At 38.9% G+C, this 21,020-nt stretch overlaps 1 protein-coding gene across 1 annotated transcript in view; it reads left to right on the top strand.

The window, feature by feature from the left end:
* LOC110365678 (uncharacterized) overlaps positions 1–21,020 on the top strand; it is a 191,933-nt gene that overhangs the window by 138,026 nt on the left and 32,887 nt on the right. The window contains exons 10-11 of the mRNA XM_065058307.1: positions 8,093–8,220; positions 15,853–15,999. Coding sequence (XP_064914379.1) covers positions 8,093–8,220; positions 15,853–15,898 — 174 coding nt within the window. The 3' untranslated portion in view covers positions 15,899–15,999. The remainder of the gene's footprint in view (positions 1–8,092; positions 8,221–15,852; positions 16,000–21,020) is intronic.

Genomic DNA, 21,020 nt, shown 5'->3' with positions numbered 1-21,020 from the left:
TTAGCCTGTTTACTCATCAAAGCAGCTGAAGGAATATCTGTGCATTTTCCACATTGTTTCCAGTGTGCTGCTTTGTTCGTTGGTGTTTTATTAATGATACTTGTGATTTATTACTGTCACTTTATTAGATTATGTGCAAATCAGTGACAAAGCACTATGTGGATCGTGCCTTGTTAGTCATAAAAGCATTCAAGAAGCCATGAAAATCAGTTAAGCTTGAACCTATTGAATGAAAGAACATAGTGCTGTCTATTGATCTGTTTGCCTTTAGATATGTAATGAATAGTAGCACTTTGGACACTGTCAGATAGTGTTTTCCATTGGGTCTGATAAATTACATCCTTTTGTATTAGTGGTTCGAGATTTGACATAAAACACTCTTGTACTGGTATTTCTTTCAGCTCTAGTACTGTAGTGAACTTAGATGATCAAGGCATACAAATGTTGTAAGAAAAGCTGATATTTCTCTTCCAAAACAGTTTTAGCCATTGAATTAACACTGATCTAACTTGCATATATGGCAGAAGATTGAGGGCTGGCCTGCAAACAGTTTGCAGAATATATTTATAGCCTATGTGCATGATATGCACAATCTCCTTTTCATATATGAATAACATATAGATTTGGACTGTAGCTATGTAATTTCTTTATTAATAAATATTATATTCTGAATTTCTTATCGAACAGGCAAACAATATGTAAGATTAAGGCCTTGTCTTTTGTTGATATGAAGTGTACTTTGTTTCTATGCACAATATCATGACAATATCAGGACAGCCATTTACACAAAACCAGAGCTGGGTTGTAGGTAAAATGTTACTCTTTTAATTGGGTAAAGTTGAAGGCAGAGCCTGTGGTGCAGCAGACGCCAAGTCTTATATATATTTCATTCAGTAAATGATATCCCCATGAATACCAAAAGTCGGAGGAATATGTGTTCGCTAGGATGTTCCTCTGGGTCTGAGAGTCACTTTCTCCTTCCCTCTGCTCCTCTCCCTTGTAAGAAAAATGAGCCCAGTAGCCTATTTTATTGACAGGACTAGGGGTAATAAACTTCCAGCAGCTTCTTTTTTCCGGGTGTTTTCTAATGCTCCCTTCAGTGTTTGCTCAGGTTATCTATGTTTGAATTAGTTCCCCTCAAATGAGCCTGATTTGGACAATAGTAGCCATAACCTCTGGGGACTACTTGGCAGTACAGAAGAACAGTAGTACTAGTTTGAACATCAGCAGTGCCCTGGCATGTCAAAAAAGTAAAAGGTTCCATTTAACTCAAGTTTAAATTTTTTTTGGCTGTATTTGCATTAAGGCAAAATCCAGTCACACATCTAATGCTGAGAGCAGGAGCAGTGTTTGGTAAAATCTTTGACCCAGTGTTTTCTGCCTTTCAAGCATAGAAAAGTGCTTTTCAAGTATTTAGTCCCCTACTTGTCCTAAGGATAAAACTATTATGAAGTCTGAGAGCTGAATATAAAAAATATGGATATAAGTAGAAATGTCATAGTAAGCAGACAGTTTTCTCAGAGACATAGTAAGCAGAGAGTTTTCTCAGACTGGAAAGGCCTGGGGACAAGGGAAGTGAAGCATTTATGAGCCTTTACTTGAAGCTATTTTTCAGGCTCTCTGGAACATCTGTTTTGCAACTGAGACCCCAGTTGGTTCTTTTCTTCCAGCAAAAAATCTCAGTGCATTAACGAGTAGTGACAATTTCAGAGCAGAAATGAAAACTGTTTGCTAAGGTGGACGAACTGTGCCTTGTCTGTTGGTTTAGCTACTGATTTCAGGACAGAAAGCCTGCAATTAAAATTTTAACCCCTTCAATCATTTTAGTTACTTCTGTATGAATTAACGTAATTAATTATCATCTTAAGCTGATTCAAAAGCTTTCTTGGCAACACTGTAACACAGTGACCACCTAAATAGTAAATGAAAACATATCTAAAGAGAGTCAAAACTCAGTAACATCTGCAGCACATTAAGAAAGGTTTTGGAGCTCTAACACATGACCGAAGTGCCCAGCCTCCTTGCAGAATGTCTTTTACTGCAGCCTGGTTTTGCTCTGGTCTTTCTCAGAGCAGGCTTAAAGGGCAAGTAGTCTCCAACAACCACATTAATTGACCCAACAGAATGGCTATAGGAGGAAGAAGTGATTAGCATCTCAAATCACTATTTTCTATGTCAGTTTTTACATAAAATGAGTCTAGGCCAATGTCTAACTCATTTAATAAATGTTTCTTATTTTGTGAAGGCAACTATAATTAAGCTATAGAATTACAGAAGTCTGGCTGAAAAGAAAATTTCTATCTACAAAATATTTTGAGGTTAAAGCAAGTAATTTCTTGTGACTGTGTAGCCATCCTGATAAAAAAGCTTTTTTCTGCCTGCTGTAATTACCAAAAAGCAAGCCAAATCAGAGTCTCTGCACTTTCAATTTCCTTCCATCATTTGAATCTAGAAAATTTTATTTTTTGGTGGACAATTCCCAAATTAGTCAAATAATGACACCCCTCTCATAATGTTTTGATGAAACATTAGAGATTTATAGTATAACTTGCCATAGAAACCAGATAAACTGGGCTGAAAGACATTTTAATCAGAAAAGTGTTTCATTAGTTTGCTTGCAGTCTTCAAGGTCCTGACCAATTTTCCTTCCTATGTGTGTAATAATAGATCCTACCTACCTGGAAGAATCTCATTGCAGTGGCCATTTCAGAGAAACGATGTGTATGCAGTCCCTCTCATTTATATGTGGCATATTGTTCTATCTATTCACATCCCATTTAAAGACTCAGTTCATCCGTGCTGCCCAGAGACAGTGATGGGTAATAACAAGAGGTGGATATTATTCTGTTCCTATTGAGTAAAATCCTACTCTGTGGCCTGTCCTGCAGGAAATAATACCCACAGAAACCAAAAGAAAAAAAAAAAAAAAAGAAACAAAGGGTTTCCCATCACTTTTTTCCCCATTAAATTGTGTCTTTTCATATCCTCACTTGGCTTCCACACCCCAGGTTTAAAAGTATTTAGCTAGTGGTGTGTCTCTCATTACCTGCTCTGTGTGACTTAGGAGTTTTAATAAAATTGAAGCTTGAAAGGCTTCATGAATGTGGGACAGGGATGCCACTGTTAGCAGTATTCCAGGACCTGGCATATTGCTGGTACTTGGCTAATAATAAATAACAGCAATAATGATGAGAGAGATGACTGATTTGAACACACCTCTATGCCCTCTGTAGCATCGACAGTAAAAACTTATGATGTAGCAGTTTGTGTAGTTGTTAGGAGATCAGTAAAAGACCAGTAAATTTACTGTTTCAGTGAAAAACGATACATATAGACACATAGCTTAAAAGGATTTGTTAGTCAGCATAACCTGATGTGACACAAAAGTGGTATTTTCTATTAATGCACTAAATTATAGATATAGCAAACAAGTACGTTTAGTATGTACTGAATGACTATTATTAAAGTAAAATGCAACAAGAATCATAATAATACTTCCTGAGAACCAGAAAGATGCACTTCATATTTTGTGGTACATATCTTTTCTTAGTTCTTGATTTGGAGATTTGTTAAAACCTGGTCATTAGCACCTGACAGTCCCACCCTGGGCTTAGCCAAAGCAAGACTTGCCTAAACTGCTCTGTCCTCCTGTCCCTCATACTCCTTGTGCTTCATGAACACTGCTTTTGATTCAGGGGTCTTTCTTGGAGACCAGCCATGGAGAAGGTGTGAAGATAGCTTCTGGAAAAGATTTTGGCAGCCCATCAGTGTATGAGCATATATCTAAATAATAATGGCTTTGATATTATTGTTTGATTGCAATAGTATTGCAAAGTGAAAGTACAGTCTTGATCCTAACCTCCACCTCCCCAGGACTAGACTAAAGAGAAGACTTTTACCATTGTCATAGTGAAAATCTCTCAGCATCAGCTCAATTTGGTTAAGAAAAGAGGGTAGGAGCATGAATAGGGTTGATTTCCTTAAGCAGTTTAGCACACTGCTGATCACAGAACATTGAAAAAAAAAAAAAACCAACCAATATTCAAGTAGGTAACAAACCTGCCTTTGTGGAATAGGATTTTCTTTGTATAGTGCTGAGAAATAATTCAATCCATAAAACATTCACAAGAGATATGAGACTGTAAAGGATCTCCTGAATCTTTTAATCCAGACCTTGCTATTATGTCACTACATGAGTAAAAAAAGTATATTAGTAATGTAATCTGCATATATTCAGCATGAAGTCATGAAGTTTTGTATTAAAATTGGCATTACTCTTCTTGTTCTCTGTTTCAGGATCCTCCTTTACTGAAGGTTAGATAGAATCATATCATTAAATGTTTGTCACACTGAACATTTAAAAAAGTATCTTTATATGTTTTTGAACACAGAAAAAAATCCAAATGCAAATGTAACCATGACACAAAGTAATTATTGTGTTCATTAGAAAAGACACTGGTAGTGTTGACATTAGAAAGCACAGCACAACCTTCAGACATCCATGGCAGTATTTTGGGTAAAAACATTTTTATTGAAAAGAAAAACTAGGATTTGAGTTTTGTTTGGTGGGGTTTTTTGTGTGGTGTTTTTTCTTTTTTTTTTTTTTTTTTCCCAAATAGAACGTTCCAAAAAGCAGTCCAAGTGATTGCTATAAATTACTTTATAAGATGACTGTAGATTGTATAATACAAAACAACTAAACAAAACTAACCAGAAAGCCCTGGAATTAAGCAGATGAAAAGCCCATTCCAGATGGAAAAGAGCTCAAGAGTCAGAGCTGCCCCAAGTCCAGAATGCTCTGTCAAAATTAGGTTATATTAGTGTAGTCTTGAAAAGGAGGTTTGGAAAAGAGGCAGAGTTAAGACAGCAGTTAAACTGTGTTTGACAGACTAAATGGAATACATTTTCTAGCTCCAAATGGCTGCACAGTGCTCCTGTAATGGGTGTTTTACTCAAAGCATAATGAGGAGAGGGAAAATTATTTCATTTGTCCAGACTATAATCAATCACTTCCAGGAAAATAAGTCTTTCATGATTTTCCAGCAGCAATAGGAGTTGTTAAATATATCATTTAGCTGTGCAAATTGCCTTATGAAAGAAAAAATGAAAAGTTATTAGAGAAACAAATAAGCTGCACAAAATCTGTAAATGTATAACTGTTCTTAGTTATCCTTAGTCACTCTGCTGTCTTTGTGCCTCAACACAAGCCTTTTTTCTTTTTTGTCTCTAAATTGCCAATAGCTGTAAAAGCATGAAAGCAATAGAAAGGATGGAAGAGTCTCAAAAGAGAAGGGATTTTTCATCTGGCAATGTGTCCGGCCCAAAAGCCATAAAGGCCTTTCCTGAAACTTTAGGATTGCAAAAGCTTACTGAGTTTTGCCAGATTACTTGCTTCTGATGGAAATTCCCTAATGGTACTGGTGGTTTCTGGACAGCAATACAAGCGATTACACAAGGTGATGGTAGGCAAATGATTAAAAAGTACTCTGTGCAGCTATAATGGCAAAAAATGTCTGAGTGTCTAAATCTGTATTGTCTTATCTAGTCAAGAGAGTACTATCACTCCGAAATTTAAACAGCAGGAAAGCTGATTCACGGTATTTCTACCTTTTCTAGACTCTCCAGGGGCTTGGAGAAAGGGGAAAAAACACCCCCCCAAAAAAAACCCCAAAAAAACAGAATACAATGAGCCCAAACTAATCTCCCAAAGAAAGAAAATAAATAAATAAATAAATAGATAGATAGATAAATAAATAAATAAATAATGGTTCACTGAACCAAACAAATGGAGGAATTTAGAGATTGCTCTAATTATTAGCTTCCAGGAGTCATTTGACTCATTTGACACCCATGAATTTTCTACAAGCAATATTGTATCTAAATGCAAAATTAAGATATTTTGCAAAGACTCTCTGGAAGGCCTCCTGCACAGATTAATATCAGGTAAATTTGTTACTGAAGCAGCAGTGAATGGATGAAGTCTCATCCGTGGTCCTGAGCATACCTGCACAGTGCTCTCTTGCTTTGCAGACCAAAGTTGTCTCCTGTCATATCATTTCCTTTTCAATGCTACCTGAATTAGTCTGTTATCTTGGAAAAGACCGGGTTCATTAAAATAATAAGTTCAGAAGCAGATAGCTCTAATGTGTAGGTTTAGGCATTATGCGACTGCATATCAATTTTATGGACATAATCCTTCAGTTTTAACTGGGCTTTTTAATTTCACCTAAAAAGAAGCTCACTGTATTGTTCCAACCCCATTTAATTCTCATCTCTGTGTGCAGCTTCACTTTATGTTTCTTATAACAAAAAGGCTTTTAAAGTTGATAAATGGCTGCAAAGATTTTGCTTTTACTTTGTTGCTTTTCTGTTTATTTAACCAAGAGCAGTTCTTTTAGTTCTGACCTCAGCCTTGCCAAATAGACTGTGTTTGTCAAACTGCTTATGCTCCCATTAACTCCTAGCTGTTTCAATTGTCACATTTGATGAATGGCTCAAATACTGCTAGCATCATTAAAAGCAGGGATACTGAGGGAAGTATTATGTTATACTGAGTCCAAATACACACCATAAATAGGAAAATTCCAAGCAAAGAAAATCTTTTATTGCATAAAGGAAATTGCAAGTGGTTTAAAACTAATCTCTTTTAATGCCATCTTTCATATGTGCAGGAGACAAGAAAAAGCCCTTCAGGTTTCGTGGTTGGTATTATCTCTTTATGGCTAAAGAACATTAGTCGCTTTATAACCTTATTTATACAGAGTTCATATGAGTGTTTGGGTCTGCTTGGGGGAACGTTCCTGCCCAGTGTGAATCGAAGCGACAGAACCATTCTACCGCTCAGTAGTTCCAAAGGGTCTGTCCCTTCCCAAAACAGATCCTGCTGTTTCTGTAAGTCAGGGCTTCCTCTAAATGAAGCCAGGCATCACAATTATTCCCCGTTATTATCTCCCCTCTCCCAGACTGATGGAGATACAGCAGTTCTGGGGCAGACGATGCTGAGCCTTCTCTAGTGACTCACCCATAAAATCTACACCGGTTCAGCCTTGCCAGGCTCTGGCAAAACTTGCTTCTCCAGTTACACTCAAGCTTAGCGTTTCAGTTTATATTGTCTGCTGCTCTCGTCTGCCCTTTGTCGTACTTACAGCACAGGGCTAGTGAGAAGCAGAGTTCAGGATTAGTGCTGAGAAGTTGGGTAATGGCTTCAGCAGAAAGAATAAATGTTTTTGTTATTGTTGGTGTTGTGCCGTTGTTTTGGATTCTGGACTTTTTTTTTTTTTTCCAACAGTTGAAGTCTATCTGAAGTCCAAAGGACTTCTGTTCAGATAGTTTTTTCTATTTTTGAGGTAGATAAAATTATCCATATTAATATTTATACAGATACATTTAAATATGCAAAGTTATACACTTCCAGATTAGTGGCATTACTATGCTTCTTAGGTTTAAGACAGAGTTACTGGTTTTTTTTTATTATTTTGTTTAAAAAAAAGGTGATTCTAACTACATACGCATATACATATAGGCTAGTTCTAATACTCCTGACTGTTACTCATATGGAATTTTCATAATGAATAAGTATACTGCTGCAGTATATTTTTCCTGGATGGTGATTAAAATGAGGACAGCAGACAAACCATTAAATCAGTTCTGAAATGGCATCAGAAATAGGCCCTCAAAGTTTATATTTTCCCAAGCTACAGCAGCGCATCATGGCTTTTTCCTTGCTAGAAGACAGAATTTATTGATCTCGATCTTTTATAAAATACAGAGAAACCAAATAAACTTCCAGTCGTGCCAGAAACTATGTCAAGCAGAATTTGCCTCCAGTAAGTGTAACCCTGCCTGGTTGCCTGAGTGCAAGCAATGGCAGAAATTGTCTCTCTGCTGTCAGAGTTAAATCAAACTTCAGTATTTGGGATGATCTTTCTGAAACTTTCATTTTAGAAAGATGATGCAAAATGTCAGTTACTGAACTTGAGGCATCATTACCCTAAGTTAATGGTTTACACCACAGCTGAAGCATAGCTGTAGAGATGTAGTGAGAAGCATCAATAGTTACTGGATTCACTTAAGTCCTTTTTCCCTTTCTCAGATGCCACAAACAGCAGAGCACAGAGGCTGCAGGCATCCAGCAAGTCCCCACTGCCACTGGCTGAGTGACTGCGTTTGTTATTTCCTCCCAGGTGGAAATCTTCTCTTTGTTTGGACTGGATTACCCAGGTTGGTATGTATTTAGATTGCAGTTACCTGCACATCAACAGTACAAACTTAATTAACACTTTTCACCCAGACAAACAGTGGAATGATTTTACTGTATATAATCATGAATGTGTTTCTGTCCTGGGGTGCACCAGGTAACTGATATTTATTGCCTAGGGCCCTAAATATATATTTGCTTCCCTCAATAGTTGTGGAGTTTCTTTAAATCAATGGATTTCACAGTTCTTTTGTTATTCACTGAGTGATAATACTGTTAGTGAGTGAAATACTTTCATTAGAACAAATGCTGTTTTCAGCCTCAACTGTGTTCTTGTTTCTGTCTGTACCAGAATTAAATATTAATCAAAACAAAGTAGGAAAGCTGCAATCATTTCCCCATGAGCCTTCTTGCATTTTTAATCATGATTAGTTGGTGTTACTGGATTTCTGTTACCCTCAAGAGTACTGAAACCTACAGAACAGGAATTCATTTGATTGACCACATTTGAACAGAGTCCTTAGGAACAGGCCCTGTACTTAATATTGCTTTCTATGGGACAGAATTATAACCATCAGGGTAGCTGCATCTCAGAATTAAATATAAGTGTGTACTACACACAGGTAGGTACAAAGCCCCCAACCCACATGTGGTTCTCCACTAAAATCCATGAGACCAGTGTTTATAAGAAAACAGACTCAGAGCTCTGCAGGTTCAGTGGTCTCTAAGGAAATGTGCTCTTGATCTGGAAAAGTAGGATTGGGGATGTCAGTGTCTACACACTCGTTAAATCAGTGACAAGAAGAACGTGGCTCACAGTTCACTGAAAAGGCATCAGCAAGGTTAAAGCGAAACATAAGAAAAAGCATGTTTGCTGTGCCCCCTCATTCGGCAAAATAATGACACTGTCACAAGTTTTGAAGTGAGCAGTGCGGTCTTTTCCTGGAAAGCATCATTGGCAGAAAAATAATTTTCAGCAGAACTCAAGAACTGAGGGGAAAAAGTGGTATAAGTCAGTTAACAAGTTGACCCACCGGCAGCCAAACTAAAGAGGCCTCATTTCCTATGGATTTCTCTCTTCAGCCTCATTGTCTGTTTTCCAGGTTTCCACCACCACCAGCTCTCCCTGTCCTTTTGTGCTTCCAGCACCTGGCAGGAATGACCGTACACATGGCCAGGGCAGAGCTGCTGCATCCGCCGTCCTGGGCTGTCCCCATTTTGTACAGGACTTGACACTCGTTGAGACCTCTGCCCTTCTGTAAAATGGAATTAAAACTAGGGGGAAAGAGCAGACAGATGACAGGCAAAAGTTCATACAACACAGTTATGTTGTAAGCTCATTTCCCTAAGGAGCTTTTTGAGTAGTTGGTATTTTTAGAAATTGGATATTTTACTTATTTTTAAAAGCAAGTAAAAAGATGCCTAGAAACAATCACAGAGAGGTGGTACCACGCTTTCTGTGAGTAAATAACGCAAGGCCATTCCAGATCGCCATGTTTCATAGCAGACATAGCCTAACCCTAGCCTAGCTTGTATCTCTTGGATTAGGGTGCACCCCAGACATGGAGGACTCAAAGCCCTGTAGCAAACAAGCATTTCTGAGCTGGGGGGTTCTATTTAATAGTATGCATCAGATTTTCTCTATAATGACCAGTTAAATTCTAGGACTAACTCAATGCAGCTATGAAATCCTCAGTATCCTGCAACATAGCTGGCAGAACATGGACGTACTTTTCACTTTCCTTACTTTGTTTTTCTTGCTTGCTTGTCACTTCAGTTTGTCCACAACTGTGTGTCTTGTGCCATTTCGACCCAGAAAGAATGCTAAGCCTGGGTGGTAAATAAGGGACAAAGATAGTATCAACATAAATAACAATGAGGTTTTGTGTGTGTGGCTTTTTGAAGAAATTTTGTGTAATTTGAATTTTTCTAGCTTTTATTAAACAAAAATTATGTGTTTGCATTTTTATTCAAAACAATTAAACTAGAAACAGGGTATTCTCTTCTGTTTTGAAACTCATAAAGGTGTGACTGAAAAGAATGATTTTCTCTGGCATTAAAATATTAAATCATCATCAGAAACTTAGGGTTTAAGTTCACAGGTAATAATGTGTGTACCCTCTATTTCACTTTTGTCTCACATGTGTAACATAAGAGCCCTACTTTTTTCAAAGAACGTGCATCTCTAGTACTCTGTAGTTTTGACAAATTTAGCTTAAAAATTACATGTGCAACTAGTCCTTGCTGGTTAGGCAGTTCTTGGTATTTCTCCTTTCATTTTTCTCTTTCCAACATATACATCCTACAAAGCTTGAAAGCTTTGGAAAGGACTAGAAGTAACTCAATCGCTTATTAATAATTTAGAAATATTAACTTGGGCCTAAATTTTGTTCTTCTCTTTCTCTTTGTCATTTCTGGACTAAGAAAAGTATTTTTAGCAGTGACAAGAATATTGGCATTATCTCACAATGCTGAGAAGCCATAGGAAAGTGTAGCCAGTGGAAATGTTAAATTTTTAGTTATGTTGTGTGAACTCTGACTCTCACCAAAGTGAGTGAGGCTGGAATTCCTTCATGTTATAACTGTATGATGTTGTCTAATTGCTACGGAAGTTCTAATTTTATTATTTAACACTACTTTTTGTCCCTCTAGTTGTGAATTTTCAGCCCAATCAGCTTGACTGAGCATTTCTGTCTGGAAGCATATTAGGAGCAGCTTTTCTCTGAGAAACCTGGTACTTGCTGCTTTTGCCTGAGTACTCTGGAAATTCAGGGGACTTCTTGACTTGAAAGGTAGGAGAGCAACTGCACTGAGACTGTAGTTTTGGAGATGAATAATCAGATGCTTACACAAGAACATTTCAGTTGGCTTCCCTGCAATTCTGTGTTGCTGTTGTGGTTTTTTACTTTTTCTAAATACTCTGTTATAGATCAGCTCCTACAAACTATTTAGAAGAGTCCTGTAGACTAGACCTTTGTTCAGCCTTAAAGATAGTTTTCTTGGGTTTCCTTAGGTCATCACATCACTGCTTATCGTGAGTCTAGGTCACTGAGACTTAAATGATGCAGAGAACCCAGCTAGCTCACAAAAACTAAGGGTATCCAGGTTGTTACGGTCTGGTCCATAACTGTCCTAAGAAGGAGTTAAATGTTACAAATTGCTGGGAATTCCCGTGTCTGAGTTCTGCACCAAAGGCATTACATTCCAAATCGTCACAAATACATGTTTCTCCCAGAACACAAACACCCTTCTGACATCTCTAATGTTCTGATATAAACTAAGAACCTTTTCATGATAATCAGAGTCAAGTATCAGTTCCAGAAAGCCATCACTATGCATTATAGGCACTTATGCACATTAGAAAACAAAACAAGCAATCTACCACTTTCCAGGATTAATGCTATGAAACATTTTACGGGTGGTCCATAAGTGGACAGAATGTTGCACTAATGTGTTACTGCATGGCAATTAAGCTTAATTAGGGAAGGTTTTGAAAAAGACAGATGAAAGTAAATTATGGGAGTGAAAGCAACTGTGCTTTTGGGGACCACACTCTGGTATACTAGTTCAGTGAAATGTTGCTAAAAATGTTCCCTGTCTGTCACATTCTGATGCACATCCACCAGTTTGTCAAACCAAGCATTTTCCTCTAGAAGTAGGAATCTCTTGGGAGCACATTCTTTATTTGGTCTCTGCTGAACTCACTGGTTTCTTCAGGAGCAGCTGTGCTTCCATCGTCAGAGCAGGAGATGACCCTTAATAGGCTGCCATCTGTTTTAGTTTAGCATTGCTTCTTTTCTACATGGAGTAGCAAAGGTAATGATGAATGTGGGTTTTCATTTTCATGTGTGCACTGGGGGAAATTTTTTTCACAATGTCATATTTTTTAATGCTTTCTCAGATTGAAAACTGAGCATCCCATATGGAACATCTAATTCTGTTTCCAGTGACTTTCCCTGGTGAGAAGACCCTGGTAAGCAGACCTGGAGCAGCTCCCAGGCTTCCAGACTTGCATGGTTTGAGGTTATACCATCAAACAGGCTCTTTCAGAGCAGAGGACTTTGGGGTTTCTGTGCTTGGAGGCAGAGCTAGGTGCCTATTCTCTCTCCAGGAGAATTTTAAAGGAAACAAAATTTAACATGCTGAAATCCTCAGTGAGACAGAATTGCTTTTTTCTCCTCTGGATGAGATGGTTGTTGCTGCAGGCACAAGCATACTATGCTATGTTATATTGAATTTTATTAAATTATGGAAACTAATTAATTAGAAAAGCAGGGAAAAAAGGCTATGCAGTCAGCAGGCAGATCTTTGTTTAGTTTGGATAGTGTCTGGTATTGCTTTCCACCAGGACACTGGGATGCTTTTTTTTCTCCTAATGAACTTTTTATGTCCAAGATGAAATACAGATTCTGTGGACAATTTATTAAGAAAAACACCAGTTTCATGTGAGCAGTTTTCAGACCAACAGGGAATTTATACGTGGAAATCATATATGGGTATGAGGAAACACCTCATAAAAAGAATGACTACATGGTCAGCAGCTGTAATTTATATGCATTCTTTTTTAATAAAAAAATGTGTGTTCAGACCAATCTTTTCTTTTTTTATTGCAGCTCAGCAAGGTACCTCAAGTGCAGTTGTTTAACCTTCTGACTTTTGTGTGGGCTTTTTGTTGTTGTTTTTAAAAAATCTAAACCCAGCACTTTGTGTTTTCAGTTGCAAAGCTTATTTGTATGTGAAAGGTGCAATAAGGGCACCTTCCTCCACTGAAGGAAGCTGAAGTAAGTGTTGATAAAAGTATCAAATATAAAAAAGCGTGTTAAAAATGAAAACAGGGAGACAAGAGGATGGTAAATATAAAAAAAGAAGCTAATTCTGGTATTTGATGGCTAAGCATGAACAGCTGTACACAGATAATCCTGATACACTTCCTTATGCCTAAACTCTGCATGTTAGATACATGTTTACCTACACGTACACAGATGCAAAATTTGAAAATGGTGTGTGTATTCATAAATGACAATTTCCTACAGGTCAAACTTTGTGGGAATTAATTGAGTTAAAAATTATAATCCTAGAGAGTGTTCTGTAAACAAATCCTCTGGATGGGATCTGACCTCATATTTAGCACAAAGTGCCATTTCTGAAGAGAGATCCCCTCAGCCAGGGAACTGTGTTCAGGTCCCCTACTAGCCTGCACATCTGTAAATGGAAAGCAAAGGCTTAGCCGAAGAGTTGCTGGAACGTGAGGTCATGAGAAACTCCAGGGTACGCCTGGATCTGTGGTAACATAACACTTGCGAGAGGAGCTGGCACGGCCTCCTTGGCAGAGCTGTTACAAGCCCTCCATAGGCTCATTCTTTCATGGAGATGATTACACGTTGATGGGAGCCTGATGCAGTTATGCAGCAGTCGGGGAACAAGCCATTTCCCCACTAAAAGCCTAAACTCAGTGTTTATTACTTCCTGTTAGGTCACACAAATATCACTCATCTGTCATTTTGACGATAGCCGTGCTCTTTTCATCTTTGTCCTCCTGAAACACTTTGCCCTGCACCTCTTTTTACACATGCTGTAAACGCTCCCCTCCAGCAAGTTTCGCAAGATCTGCAGGATTGGTGCTGACTCTGGGAGTCCTGGGACTGACTCTGAAGGGAATTCTTCAAGCTGAATAAATCAGTCAGGGCAAAGGCTGGCATTTAGCTTTTGTTCAGTTAATGCCAGGTAAAATTCACCTGGGTTGGTACTGGCTACTTAACTGCAACCTACAGGGCATTAGGATTTCTCCTTCTACAATTCGTATATTTTCTAAATTACATTTTATGCCAGAATGCTGCAATGTTATATGTCGGAAGAGCCAGGGAAAAGCAAATTTTTACATCTCAGCGAGACCTGCAACAGCAGCGGGAGCTATTCTCTCCACTCTCTCTCCATACCGTAAGCCTTCACAAGGCTTTAAAGCCATAGAAATCAAGGCATATGAAAGGGACCTGCCAAAACAATACAAAACAAAACAATACACTAATGGAGAAAACAAGTCCACTATTCTCCGTTTTCTAGAAGACATATTTTGGTCTGTATGTGCTATATTTCTGCAAGAGAAGTTTAATATTTACAGATGAAGGAACTCAGGCTTGCTGGTTTTCTTAGGTTCATTTCTAACCTGCCCTCATTTCTTTTTCGCCCACCTCCTTCCCCGTTGTGTGGCTTTCCAGCCTAAGTGCCCATGGCAACCCCCTGTTTGGGATCCAGGATTAATCCTTCACCGCAGGAATAAGGCGAATCTCGGCGACAGCCGCCGAAACGCCTTGATCACACGTTCCCAGCACCCTGCCCTGCCAGCAGCGGGAGGAAACTCCAGTTTATGTTAATAAGGTGTGGAGAGTGGCCAAACTATTTTGTGAGTTTTCCGGCTCGAAAGGGTAATGAAGCTACCTCTGTCTCAGTACGCTGGCACAGGAGCAAGCTAAACAACCGGGAAATGTGTTTCAAAGGAGAAATACAGAGCACAAACTCCCTGGGTTTCACACTTCCACTGGGGGCTGAGCTTTGCCTCTTTCCACTTTCTTTTCAGGCTGGCTGCTCCCTTTCGCACAGAAAGAGGGGTGGGTGAGGGAGGGCGAGCAGGCTGTTTCACAGATTAGCTTCAGGCAGCTCTCACCAGACTTAAAGTTACACTGGAAAACATTTCTTAGTTTATACCAAAATAATGAATTGTTTAATATGTAAATTCAGAAAGTTATTCCCATAAATTTGGTTTAAAATTCACCTATTTATTAGCTTTGAGCAAAAGAAACCTCCACACTGCTGGGAGCACTGTCAGATTCTTTGGGCTTGCTTCAAAAAGCTCACTCTTTTTGTCATTCCTCTCTGACCTCCTCCCTGCTAGTCCCAGGATGAAAAGCAAGCCAAAGATCTGCTGAGAAATGGGCCGAGCCACTGCTGACCTTTGCAAATCCAATTTCTTCAAAGCGAGAGCTAATCGACGTGTTCCCACGCTGTGTATTGCTGAAATGTACGCTGCAATTCAAGGAATGAATTCACCATGGTGCAATCTCATTTTGAATCCAGTTTTCTTGCTATGTGTCAGAGGGTGAAGGAGGCAGAGTGTGGTACAAGTTATAAAGAGCAGTTACACACAAGTTTCAGAAACCATCTAAGTCTGTCTTGGAAAGATTTTGTACTTTAGAGGGGTTCTTTCCCTTAAAATTTAAAATGCATGAGCCTCCCTTCCCCCTTTCTACCTTTCTCCCGCTCAAAAGCAGAGAGACATTTTGTAGTGATTTAAAAGAAAAATAAGCCAATGAGAGTTTGTACTGAATATAATCTACAAACAAAAAAAATACTCTCTGTGAGTATTATCTGACATTAACAAAGGTGCCTATCTGGGGAGATTTGCATGCATGGAAGCTATAGGTGAATTGCATGGTGATACAGGGGGAGCTTAAAAAATCATATTTAAAATTCAGATTCTCTTTCACACTTTGCATGCCAGATTTGGTATGAGCGCTGTTCCTATTGTCCAGCAGTGAGAGCGGTCTGCTCTGCATGAAGTTTTGTAACCTCTACCAGGTACCACAGATGCGCCCGCAGGATCCACGCAGTAGAAGTGCATCAGCATTTCTAACCTAAATCTTATAATCTTGTTTCAACAGGTGTGTGGGGCCTGGTGCCCTCCCTGTGTTTTCCAGGAGTAGCTGATGTTTGAGGTCACTTCCAATCCCCGACATCCTGTGATTCTGTGATTCTGTGTGTTCCCCATGCTGCTGGCCGAGCCCTGCCTGACTGCTGACAGACCCAAGGTGAGTGAGCGGCGATGCACCGCAGCCTCTTCACGTGCCCCGAGCGGTGCCTTTTTGGGTCATCCTGCCAATTTTTGTCTGGGGCAAAAGTGGTGGAAGAGGACTCTGGTTTCTCATTTAATTATTGTAGGGCCTATGTCATGGGTAGCGCATCTCATGACATTTTGTCAGCCCGGGGAGTGATGTCCTGCCTGGCATGGGGTTGGGTTTCATGTGCCTCTGGTGGGAGGCCACCTCTCCGGGCAGGAAGCCGGGGCTTGGCAGAGAGCAGCCAAGCTGCTCCACATTTGATGCCTCAGCAGAGACCTCCCAGCGTACAGTCTATCCATCCAGTTTGGTCACAGAATCACAGAATGTTCGGGATTGGAAGTGACCTCAAGAGGTCATGTAGTCCAGTCACCCCTGCCAGAGCAGAAACACTTAGATGAGGCTATGCAGGAATGTGTCCAGGTGGGTTTGAATGGCTCCAGAGAAGGAGACTCCACAACCTCTCTGGGCAGCCTGTTCCAGTGTTCTGTCACCCTCACTGAGAAGAATTTTCTTAAGTGGAACCTCCTGTGTTCCAGTTTGAACCCATTACCCCTAGTCTTACCATTGGTTGTCACCAAGAACAGCCTGGCTCCATCCTCCTGACACTCACCCTTTACATATTTATAAACATGAATGAGGTCGCCCCTCAGTCTCCTCTTCTCCAAACTAAAGAGATCCATAGAACTAGAGATATTGTGACCTATTTATTTATTTCATTATCATCTTCATTGCACAAGTGTAATTCCATTAGAGCTGATGTAATGAAGAATCAGGCCCTTGGACTAACGGTCTAAACTATGCCCTGGCTGTGTAAGCTGAAGACTTTCAGCCAAAGCATCAATGTTCTCATTTTCTAGTTGTCCTTAGCAAAGCAAATGAAAATATATCATTGTTCTCAAGATTGCTGAATGAAGCAAGTCCGTTTATTTCTGTAAACATGAATAGTAAATTTCATCCATTCATGACTGGTTTTTAAAAGAGTTTGCTAACTAACCAGGTCTGGAGATCTTTCTTTCTCAGCAAGTATTGCAGTAAGAGAATTGTTTGTGTTTTCATTACTTTCTCAATATTTTTGTTATTCTCTTTCCCAAGACACGATTAGATTTTCCAGTCTTCTGGACATCAAAGATTCTGGAGAAGAGGTTGTATAAACTGGAGAGGTAACAGCTGTTACCAGACAGATTTACTGGTGGAAAGGGGAGAGGGCTAATTTGTTTTATGTGCTTCCTCCCACTGCTGGCACCTTTCACTGTGGCACACTGTTCCTGTCCTGTGACAGGGAATATCTTTGCACAGAGGGAGCCCTTGTACACAGGATTACACCTACCTTTGTGGTTTGCTGTTGTTTGTAAGTAACTTTTCCAAATGCCTTCATCATAGCTCTTTTACCAGGTCTATCAGCACATTATTAGAGAAAAAAAAAAAAGAATGGAAGAGCAGCTCTGACTTTGTCAGTTAGTAGCAGTGACTGACAGATTTTCATTTCTGACCTTTTCATCTCAGAAGTTTTGGTTTTGTTTGCTCCACCTCTGGGTATCTCAGGACACATTGCATTGGGTTTATTTCTGTAAAATAAAAAATTGTACAGTGAATTCCACAAGAAAGGTCGAACAGGACTGAAGCAGTTTCAGCTTGAATAAACTACAGTATCTCTGCTGCACCCTTCCATTTAATGTGGGAATGAACATTTTCCTCAATATTCTTTAATTCCTCATCTGGTGTAAAATTCCTTGTGCTCCTCTTTTAGATTACTCACTGTTTAGGAAAAATCTTGGTGTTTTGTAGTATTGCAAAGTAGTAGGTGGTAAAACAGATTGTGTGCATGTATAATAACATGATTTTTGCATATTACTATGCCAACAACATCTGATCCCATTCAGATAACAGTAAAGCGACCTACAGCTTTGACCAGATTCAAAGAAAGTTGTTCTACGTCTTCTCTTTACTATTTTAGATTTGATCTACTTGCTTTCACATTTGTGTGTTGTGTTTTTAAGTACCTACCCTCATGTTCTTCAAGCTTCCGCAAAAGACAGCACTTTCAATATATATTGTCTGCAGAAAATGTCTTATGAATATTCTAAGACATCCAATCTGATATAAAAATCTAAGACAGATTGACATCTTCTCCATGTAGTCTGCTTCTTGCTGAGGTAGCACAGATTAATACTTATGATCCTTCCCTGCTCTGAGTGATACTAAAAACCAGTGCCCTTACAGGAGAGGAGACTGGCTTCACCCAGTTTGTGAGGATCCTCAGGCCTTTGCAGGTCTAATGTGATTTTTTTATTATTATTATGCTCTAGGCCTTAATTAATTTCAAACTTTTTTCTTTCGTCTACTTATTTCGCTCCCTGACTACTGCTCCATATACTTAAAGCAAATGACCCCGAAAAGAGAGGAAGTCCTTTAAAAGGAGCTACTGAGCTTTTGTGCGAAGCTCAGAATTTTTTTTTTTCCTGCACAAGTGGAGAAATAAGAACAGCTCTGCCAGTTTCAAATGAGATTCTACACCTTTATCAAGCATTGAGATTGCAATAAAGATCAAACTGCAAAGGAGAAACTACAGAGGAGTCTCACGGGCTGGGTGGGCAGTTTGCTGGAGGAGCAGGGGAATAAACCTTGTCTGTTGCTCCTCTCTTAGTGGGCATTTGCCATTCAGCTGGCACTGTAAACACAGCGAAGAGGTTTTAACACAAAGAAAAAGTCTGAGAGGGTGTCAGTTTGCAAAATTGAAAGAGCTGTCAGGATTTAAATTCCTGAAACAAAACTGCTACGATAGTTGTTTTCACTTTTGTTTATTTTGTCTGATTATAGTCCAGAGCCAAAAATATTTCAGTAGTTTGCAAAGTTGGAAGCTAACCAGACTATCAAAATGGACTTCAGCTCACTGAGGGATGGAAAGAAATATGCTTTTCTTCCTTAGGATGTTGTTAATAGTTTTGTATTGCTTGCCAGCTTATTAAAACTTTCAGTTTGAGAGGAGGTGGTTAATAGCGGAAGATCCTTAGTTTTTCTTTGAAGAAAATAACTTTATTGTGTACAATTCATACAAATAGGAGAGAAAGAGATGTCTGGCTAATAGTGAAAGCTATGGTGAAATCTAAATTGCAGACCCTGTTTTACATACAGCCCCTTCCATATGCCAAGTTAGGACCCGTGCAGGTGAATATCATCCTACCAGCCTACTCACCCTGTTATCTCGGGTTCTCCAGGTCCTGTACTAACACACACAGAATTATGCACATTTAGCGCTTGTATGTTGGCAAAGATTGATGTAAATCGCAGCAGTGAAATGTTAAGCATGACAGAGTCTTGCTTCCACAAGAGGAGATATTGTTGGTAAGCCTAAGAATCAGCGGGAGCTTGTGCAAGTGGTTGTACCAAATGGTTGCCAGGCTATGAAAGCAATAGGTAATTCAGTTGCAATATCTCACAAACTACTATAGTTTTTGAAGTGAGCTTTGTGATCTTGTGCTCAGGCTTGTATAGATATCAAGTTAAAGCTCTGTGAAGTATTATTTTTTGCTTCACTCCACAAGCTGTTTGCATAGGATTTACAGGTATGAGTTATCAGCGTGCTGCTGATAGATATTACAATAATAATTTTTAACACTTTCTTATCATGTATTTGAAGCTCTGAAGCAACAGTACCAATAATTAAAAAAAAACAAAACCCAAAACTTGACAAAGTATTTGCCACAAAGGAATGCCTATCCCTTGTGACTTTAAAATGTCATAGCAATGCTCTGAAGTGGTACAGAAATTCTGAAGTTTTATGTATGTAGCCAACAGAGGATTAAAGGTCTGTGGCTCTTGAACTTCACTATGAATACAATATATTTCTTCTAACACAGTTGCAACTTCATAAAATCTGTTAAACTGCAGCTTGCAGAGGAAGTATAAAGTACAGGGCAAATTAAAGTACAGTAACCCTGAAAGCACAAATTGATTTAAACAGAGCTGTATTACTTACAGGAAAAATAATTGAAATTACTGATGGCTCACTGCACAGAAACAGCACTTACTATGATGGAAAAGTGTATCCCATGGATTAACTCTGTCAGTTTTGCACTGGCCTGTTTCTCATTTTACACGGCCAACACTTTGATCCATGTTAGAATGTAGGTACTTACAATCCTGGGAAACTTGCTGCCTCAATCTAAAGATGAAATAATTTAATCATAGGTACTTGGACAGGCATTTTTCAAACCAATTTAATTATGTTTTATTGTCTACAGGCTGTGCATTTCTGTGAGTATTACATCTAAAGATAATTTAAGAGCACAATGTGCTTGTGGGCTTAGGTGTGTGGGACGTTTGAAAGAAAATGGAAAACTGTTTAGTTGTTACAGTTTATAACTGCAAAGCATTCAAACTTGAATATCTTTGTCTTTTTCTGTTAAGGAATTTCTGTCTCTGATTTTGCCATTCCTATGCCTGTAAATGTATATGTTCTTATGTAGTTTAGGAAGGGACAATAGCATTACAGTGATTGGGACAGATTTTGAGCTCCTATAACATCTCAGACATCTCAGAAATTCCAGGGGCCTCAGAAGGGTTGTTCCAGATTTACAGTTGTATAAGACGAGCAGAATTTTATCCCTTTACATTTGCATTCAGAACTAATGCCTTAGTCATCCAGGTCCCTAAACTGGTTATCCAGTCCAGTTCTTCAGTACTGTTTTAACTGTTGCTCTCACAACTTTTATGAATTTCACATAACATTAGATGACAATAAATAGGTTTAAAGATAAACTGGGCTTTTAAAGATGGAAACTGCTGATATTTTTTACTAATTTCCAGATCTATTATGTCACTCTTGGGAAAGTTCTGATTTGCAAAATATCATCTCATGGTGTGTTTTATCTTATTGGCTTCTTGCCATATTGCCAGAATGCAGTGTATTCAGACAGAGGCAACCAAAATGCATGCTTCAGCAGCCTATGCATGCAGAGAATTAGTGCAAAGCTGGTTTTTATTTTCTATAA

The sequence above is a fragment of the Columba livia genome, chromosome 3 (genome assembly GCF_036013475.1).
Source record: "Columba livia isolate bColLiv1 breed racing homer chromosome 3, bColLiv1.pat.W.v2, whole genome shotgun sequence".
Classification (NCBI taxonomy): Eukaryota; Metazoa; Chordata; class Aves; order Columbiformes; family Columbidae; genus Columba; species Columba livia.
Note: the sequence above shows the minus strand (reverse complement) of the source record. Positions and strands in the feature narration are given on the sequence as shown.